Below are 8,572 nucleotides of genomic sequence, written 5' to 3'. Positions count from 1 at the left end.
AACCACTCTGAGATACACTACACATCCATTAAAATGGATAGACATAAAAAGACTGACAATACTAAATGTTGAGAATGCTGTAGAACAATTGAAACTCTCATATCTTAGTAGTGGGAGTGTAAAATGGTAACAAAGAAAATAATTTTTTTTTTTTGAGAACTGCTTGGCAATCTCTTAAGAAGCTATACATATACTTACCATATAACCCCCAAATCTCCTAGGTATTTACGCAACAGAAAAGAGAACTTAGGTCTGGAGCTGAAGACTTGTTGAGAATGTTCATAGCAATTTTATTCATAATAATAAAAAACTGAAAATAACATAAATATACACCAACAGGTGGATCCATAAATAATTTTTAGTATATTCATGCAATGGACTACTACTCAGTAATAACACAGATGGATAGATCTCCAAATATAATGTTGTGTGAAAGAAGCTAGACACAAAAAGACTATGTATTGTATGATTCCATATAAATATCAAGAACATGGAAACTAATTAATGATTACAAAATTTTTAAAGTATTTGCTTCTTGGGGGTGGTGAGGAAGGGTTGGCTGCAAAGGGACACCAGAAACTTTCTGGGATGATAGAAAAATTCTAATTTTGGCTGAGGTGTTAAGTGTGAATGTTTGTCAAAATTCACGGATCTATACATTTAAAATTTATGCATTTTATTGTAAATAAATTATACATCATTGAAAATGAGCATGGGGAAACACATTAAGAAAGTCTGGAAATGGATAGTCAATTTTTTGTTTGTTTGTTTGTTTATAGAGACAAGGTCTTGTTATGTTGCCCAGGCTGGCCTTGAACTCCTGGGCTCAAGCAATCCTCCCACATAGCTGGGATTACGGGCCTGTGCCACCACACCCAGCAAATAGTCAATTTTTATTCAGTGAATGGAGCATCAGCAAATATAATGTAAAGCTTACTGTGTATTTTGTTGTGGAAAAAATAAAATTCTTCCCTGACCGAGGCCAATTTTAAAAGCCATGTCCAATATTAAGATTATCTGGCATTTGCTGAGAATACACTGATTGGAACAACATGGAGAGGAAGCGTGGAACGCTGCCGGGTGGTAGATGAAAACTGTCTTGGAACTAAAATCTAATCAAAGATAATTCACAATAAGATAACCTGGTAAACATACAGAAAGGAACAATAGATTGTTAGGGTCCTTGGATTTTATTATAATAACGCTGGCTCTGTCATTCATCTCACCCCTACCCCCACTGAAAAGGCCACAGGTATCCAATAATTGGTAAATATTATTATTTTTAGGTCATTATAACTAAAAGTGGTAGATGTTATTATTACATGATTCTAATTAAAAAGTAATAATGCGTTCATTTGGTTTTTCTGCATTCATTGAAAGATGGCTACGTGTCCATCACTGTGCTAGGCACTGAGGTTATCACAGCTAAGAAGACATGGCCCCTGTGATCAAGAAAAATGTGCTTTGAACTCCCCACAGCAGTCTGCTGCTCCAGGCCGGCTGCTCACAGACATCAGCTGGGTCCAGGCGGCAGCTGGAGCATTTCCGCAGGCTGCAGCCTCTGCGCTTCAAGATTTTCTCTCCCCAGCCGGCAAAAGGCTTAGCCCCAGCACCAAGCAACTTCCGTTCTGGTCGGGAGGTGGCGGCCTGCAGTCGAGGCCTCCGCCGGGTGACTTAGCTAGAAGCTCCGCTTGGGGCGCTGTCGTACGGCCTGCGGGCCGCCCTGCTCTACAAACAGAACCATGTGGCAGGGCTCCTGGTTTCTGAGGGTTTTATAAACGGCGTGCACCGGCCCCTTCCCCGCTTCCGCGCTGGCTGCTGCTGTTGGCGGGGCTCTGCGGGGAACCCTCCCCAGGGGACGCTGGGGGAGGGCAGCGACGCCAGGGAGCTGCGGTTACATCCGGACGTCCCCGCCTCTGCGTCCCTTTATTCCCGAAACTCGGGCTTGGCCCGGGCCCTGCCGGGCGCCCCGGGAAGGCGGAGGTGATGGTACAAATGGAGACGCAGCTGCAGAGCATTTTTGAGGAGGTGGTGGTGAGTGCAAGCAACTGCCGGCGATCCAGGAGGATGGCGCGGGGAGGGGAGACTCGGGGGCAGCGGATCAAGGAAACTGGCCTGGGTAACCTCCTCTCACGCCTCGCCTTTGCTCCCCTTTGTTTTGACACCGAGTGTGTATGTAGGGGTTCAGTGATTCTCAAACTGCTGTCAAGTTCAATGCAGCCTTTGAAAGCCACAGCACCCTTTGTGACAGGCCAGGCAGGTATTGTTAGTTTCAGCGCCCATTAAGATGACTCGCCCTGTGTTACATTATAATATTTCACTAAGGGAGGCTTCCTTTTAAAATTAACATTATTTACGGTTGTTTTTGTTGTTGTTGTTGTTACAGAAGACGGAAATTATAGAAGAGGCTTTCCCTGGGTGAGTATATGCATGGCAGATTTTTGCGTTTTTACACAGTTCTATCTTTGTAAGATTTTATTTAGATTCGCCTTGGAGGGTTATAAGATCCACTATTCTGGTTATGTTTAATTACCTCTTAAAGACTAGTGGCAAATAACGTAATTTTTGTTTTTTAGCATGTTTATGGATACCCCTGAAGATGAAAAAACAAAACTAATTAGCTGTTTGGGGGCCTTCAGACAGTTTTGGGGTGGTCTTTCTCAGGTGAGCACTACATTTTTAATACATTCAGTTGATGATTTTTGGCCTCTTCTTTTTTTACATTTACTTTGATGTTGCTCTTAAGATCTTTCTGGAAAGGGAAAAGTAAAGTTGCCATCGTTTTTTATTCTGGTTTCTATTTGTTTTAATTCGTAAGCTTCAGTGGAGAACTTGTATTGAGAAGTCAAGTTAATGACTGCACAGTGTGACATGTTTTTAAAAATCTCCCCCAGGTTAAATTATATGAGACCATTTTCATCCTATTCTGATTTCTTTGGTACACTTCAAAACAGTTGTGTTTGCCGGGCGTGGTGCCTCACACCTGTAATTCTAGCAATTTGGGAGGCCAAGGTGGGAGGGTTACTCGACAGCAGGAGTTCCAGACCAGCCTGAGCAAGAGGGAGATCATGTCTCTACAAAAAATAGAAAAATTAGCGGGGTGTGGAGGCGTGCCTGCCATCTCAGCTACTTGGGAGGCTGAGGCAGGAGGATCCTTTGAACCCAGGAGTTTGAGGTTGCAGTGAACTATGATAATGCCACTGTACTCTAGCCCGGGTGACAGAGCAAGATCCTGTCTCAACAAAACAAAGCAAAAAAAAAGTTACCATAAGCTTTACTTGAATAAGAATTTCTTTCTTTTTTTTTTCTGTTTACTAAATGAACTGGCGCAACATTGATGCAAAGATGCTACAATCGAGATGCCACAGTAAAGATACAAAGATGCTAAAGTAGGAATGCAAAGAGTCTATAATAAACATCTAAAGATATTATAGTACAAATGGGGAAAGGAGCAATACAACTTAGTAAAAAAGAACAGATGCATTGTACCAGAAAATGTTTACATGAGAAAGCAAAATGTGTGATCTTGAAGATCTCCTTCCAGGAGTGCATTGTGTTCTCATGGTGCACTGTAGGTAGGGAAATGAGAACTGTGTTTGCATGCAGCCACTGGTGGTAAGATTTGCCACTCAGACTTGGATCATACAATGACAGTTCATATTTTAAAATTCTGTTTTAATAGTTTTCTAACAGTTGAGACATTTATATGGATCAAAATGCACAGGTATAAAAGGGTGGATCCAGTGACTAGTGTCCCTTCCATCTCTTAACCTCTTCTTTTTCCTTTCTACAACCAGTATCCCCAGTTTATGTTTCCTTCTGGAAGTATTTTATGGATATAGAATCATTTTATAGAATGGTCATATGTCACGTACATTGTTCCTTAATTAGCACCTTGCCTTTCTCCCCTAATACATTTTGAAGGTAATTCTGTATTAGGCCATTAGAGTTACTTTTACATTCCTTCTTTCCTTTTTTAAAGTGGCATAATATTCCATTGCATGGCTATACTTTCATTTATTTAACCAATCCCCTACTGACTGACTTTTAGGTTTCTTCTTAACTCTTTTACTTTAAACAATGCTATAATAAATAATACTATGCATGAGATATAGGATAAATTTCTGAAAGTAGTATTGCTGAGTGAAAGGGTATGTGTGTTTATTTTTATAGAAATTGCAGATAGTTTTGCATAAGTGTTATGCCAGTTTACACTCCCACCAGCAATGTATGAGATTGTTTTGTCTATTGTAGCTTCACAATAGTGTTAATAAACGTTTTGGTCTTTGCCAATCAAAAACATGAGAAAATTTCACTCAGTATAGTTTTATTTCTCTCAGTGATGTTGAATATATTTGGAACATATTTTAATTAAAAAAATAACCTGTTAAACATTTTATGAGTTAAAATGTGGCCCTTTTCTGTAAGAAGTTTATATTCTAGGCCAGGCGCGGTGGCTCACGCCTGTAATCCTAGCACTCTGGGAGGCCGAGGCGGGAGGATTGCTTGAGCTTAGGAGTTCGAGACCAGCCTGAGCAAGAGCAAGAGCAAGACTCCGTCTCTACTAAAAATAGAAATAAATTAGCTGGACAACTAAAAATATATAGAAAAAATTAGCTGGGCCTGGTGGCGCATGCCTGTAGTCCCAGCTACTCGGGAGGCTGAGGCAGAAGGATCGCTTGAGCCCAGGAGTTTGAGGTTGCTGTGAGCTAGCCTGATGCCACGGCACTCTAGCCTGGGCAATAGAGCGAGACTCTGTCTCAAAAAAAAAAAAAAAAGTTTATATTCCTATTAGGGGAGCCAGGAAGAAAATAGGTATTTCTAAATATTTATTATATGTACAATGATAGAAGTGTGCATGAAGAACAGTGGTTGTGCAGGGAGCCAGACACTATAGGCTTCTCTTGGAAATATCATAGAAGACAAACTTTGATATGGGTACAACATTTTGGTATTAGATTTAAAGTTTTGCAAGTCTGGAAATCTGATTTGTCATTGGATTCATTATGGGCTCTCATTTGGGCTCTTAGGGATTAAATTCACACTAAATTCTCATAAGGCTGAGATACTATTCCATAACAGATTTTCTCCCAGTGACAGTAATATTTACATCTGCCATTAAAGGCATTGTTGACAGTGCCTTACACAATCTGTGTTAGAGTTTTCTATCGACCGTGAATATGTCCATAAAATCTTACTACTTTCGGAGGTCCTACATAATAAAAATGGTGGAGTTTAATATATGTAATGCAAGATTTTAAGCTTAATATAACAGATACTAAATCTGAATTTTTAAAATCTTTTTAAAAAATTATTTTCATCCAGAGATGTTCATAGTGAAGTATTTCATTCATAGTCTTGATATACTTCCAGGTATAGTATTAGCTACCTGTTCGTTATAACATGTAAACTTAGTCCTAAAATAAAACATTTTTAAATTTTCCAGGAGTCTCATGAACAGTGCATCCAGTGGATTGTTAAGTTTATTCATGGCCAGCATAGTCCTAAAAGAATTTCTTTTCTTTATGACTGCTTAGCAATGGCAGTTGAGACTGGTCTCCTTCCACCCAGGTATGTTTAATGGTGGGTACGAACAATCCAAAGAATTGTCCTGTCTGTGTAAATGGTTGGAAATCAGTTGAGGTTGTTGTGAAGGGATAAAGGAATGAAGAAGAAAGTGAGGTTCATCAGGTTATCCTTCATGATACCTCAGGTTTTAGTTCCTAGGATGCGGTACTCTTTGAATTGAGTAATGCTTATAGGTTCAAAACCAGGCAGCCTTTGCCTTTCTGCCCAGGGGCTGAGATCACTCACTTTAGTGATTAGTTTGTTCTAGTTTACTTTTGCTGCACAACGAATTACCTCACCATTTCATGGCTTAAAACAATAATAATCATTTTATTATTATTATTCATGGTATGGTAGGTGACTAAACTTAAGCAGTTTTTTCTGAGTGTCTCATGTGATTACAATTCAGGGTGGCTAGGGCTGGAGTCACAACAAAGACTTCCTCATACAGATGTCTAGTGTTTGGTTCCTGGCTGTTTTATGGGACCTCAGCTGCGACTATGGGCCAGAACTTGCACATGCTTCGTCTTGTGGTCTGGACTTTCTCACTGCATGGCGGAATCCAAGAGCAAGGGTGCAAGGGAGGTGTTAGGCAGAAGCTATATCACCTTCCCTTGAAGTCATACTTCATCCTTGTACCTTTTTTGCTATAGTCTTAGGCCAGCCCAGATCTAAGAGATAAGAGAGAAGGTATCCCCCCACCCCCACACCCCATGTAAGGATTGTCAGCGTCACATTTCAGAAGAGCATGTGATATCAAAAATCTTGTTGCTGCCATCTTGGAAAAGTGCAGCCTGCACAGGTGATAGATGGTAAACATTTGAGCAAAAGCTTTTTATAGACTTCTTTCTAGTGAAATTAAAACATAATGAATATTACTTAGTTCTACTTTGTTTTTGACCATTCATACAAGTAAAAAATGTAAAATGCTATATATCTTTAAAAGTGTGTTTAAGCAGTAATGCTCCTTTATGAAAAATACTTGCTATGATAAATATAATACTTGGAGTACACAGACCATGGATTTAGAGACCTTGGAAAATTCTGTCTTATAACTGGAATGGGTATTTCTTTTTTCTAGGATGGTTTGTGAATCCCTAATAAACTCTGACACTCTTGAGTGGGAAAGAACACAGCTTTGGGCCTTAACATTTAAACTGGTTCGGAAAATAATTGGGGGAGTGGATTACAAGGTATTTTTTTTCTAATTATGAAAAGTGATTGCTTTCAGATATGATTTATTTTTCTGTATATAATTTTCAGGTGAGAGAAATGAAGTGGAAGCATTTACAAAATCTGTTTTTGATTATGTATTTCCTAAAAGGATTTAAAATTACTCAGTTGTTCCTATGGCTTCTCTACTTCTCTACTTAAAAATATAGATGGCTAATATATTTTTACGATGAGTAGGGAAGGCACAAAGCAGAATCTGTGTTCCTGCATGGCACAAGTCTTATGATGCTGGGGCTTCAGATGAAAGAGCACAGAGCAGGGGTATGTGGAACTGAGGAGGGAGGTAGACATCAGCTGATGAAGGGAGCAAGACCTACGTCACCTCTAACTTGACCTCTGTTGGACTTGTGTCTTTACTTAACTAACATCTTAAGCACTCTGCTCTTGACCTGAAGTAACAATATACGTTCTCTGATTGTGTCTCATAATACAGCTCTGGAACTCACAGCTACAAAAACCATTCTTCAAGCCACCTTTGTTGTCCTTTTTCAAGGAATTACCAATACCTGACCTTATGCTTTATTTCTGCATTTTCTCTGATCTGAAGTGACTTAACAGATAATGACCTAACAGATAATTACTAGTTTGAATCATGATTTAACATAAAATTAACTCTAGCCTTTTCTGATTTTCTCTTTACTCAGACTTATGCCATTTTTGCCTTCTTACTTATTTGTATGGTGCTTTACAATTGTTCTCCCAAGCATATGTTCTGTCCTTTTGCAAGCTTGGTCACATAGTTTACAGTCAATAAATGCATGTTGAATGAAATTTCTTTTTTATATATCAGGTAATGCAACTGGTATTAGATATGTGGAGATGATTAACAGAATAGCCTTGGACATGCTTGCGAGATTAAGGCATGTGATAGATGAGAATGGGGAATAAAGTTAGGTAATACCAAAGGGAGTGAGCAGAAAGAGTGATCTGCCAAAAACTTAAATATCATTACCCACGTTTTCAGAGTGCTTTCAAGTCCTATTCTAATATATTTCCATCCATTTGTATAAGTTAAGCTTTTTGACCCTCTTAACAGTAGAAACTTCATGAGAATATAAGTGACTTTCTTTGTTTATTCATATTGCAAGACATTCTTTAAAATTCTATTTTAGAACATGGCTCTTCTCTTGGGTTAATGTTAAGGACTCCAATTGATGTTAACTCTGAATCAGAAAATTTAAAAGTGTGACCTTAAAGGAATTTATAATCATGAAACCTTTGGATATTTCAACTAACAGAGGGGATATTACTTAGTTTTAACCTGTGTCTTTTTTCTTACATCAGGGTGTTCGAGATCTCTTAAAAGTGATTTTGGAGAAAATCTTGACAATTCCTAACACAGTGAGCTCTGCTGTTGTACAGCAGCTTCTGGCAGCAAGAGAGGTAATTTAGACATGTCTGAAATTCACTGATCATAACCTCAAAAAAGTCTAGTTTTGTTTAGGTTTGTGATATTTTGTGGAATATTCCCTTTTTTCTACCAAAAAATAAAGCACTTCTATTTTTAAAGATGCTTTAATCACTTTCATCATATTTCAAAAGGAAATTTGAAATTTTAATTCATGTTTTTAAATTATGAAAACAACAGTATAGACATTAAAGTATCTTAAACTGTTACAAGACATCAGCCTATGGACCACTTAAAAGACCTTTTTTTTTTTTGTTGTGACAGAGTTTCACTGTGTTGCCCGGGCTAGAGTGCTGTGGTGTCATCCTAGCTCACAGCAACCTCAAACTCCTGGGCTCAAGCGATCCTCCTGCCTCAGCCTCC

The 8,572-nt window shown here is 38.8% G+C and overlaps 1 protein-coding gene across 1 annotated transcript in view; it reads left to right on the top strand.

The window, feature by feature from the left end:
- Nucleotides 1-1,811: 1,811 nt before the first annotated feature.
- MED23 (mediator complex subunit 23) overlaps nucleotides 1,812-8,572 on the top strand; it is a 63,330-nt gene continuing 56,569 nt past the window's right edge. The window contains exons 1-5 of the mRNA XM_012665225.1: nucleotides 1,812-2,034; nucleotides 2,387-2,418; nucleotides 2,577-2,664; nucleotides 5,447-5,571; nucleotides 6,650-6,725. Coding sequence (XP_012520679.1) covers nucleotides 1,987-2,034; nucleotides 2,387-2,418; nucleotides 2,577-2,664; nucleotides 5,447-5,571; nucleotides 6,650-6,725 — 369 coding nt within the window. The 5' untranslated portion in view covers nucleotides 1,812-1,986. The remainder of the gene's footprint in view (nucleotides 2,035-2,386; nucleotides 2,419-2,576; nucleotides 2,665-5,446; nucleotides 5,572-6,649; nucleotides 6,726-8,572) is intronic.

The sequence above is a fragment of the Propithecus coquereli genome, unplaced genomic scaffold, assembly GCF_000956105.1.
Source record: "Propithecus coquereli isolate 6110/MARCELLA unplaced genomic scaffold, Pcoq_1.0 Scaffold98, whole genome shotgun sequence".
NCBI classification, from domain to species: domain Eukaryota; kingdom Metazoa; phylum Chordata; class Mammalia; order Primates; family Indriidae; genus Propithecus; species Propithecus coquereli.
This window is presented reverse-complemented; position numbering and strand designations above follow the sequence as displayed.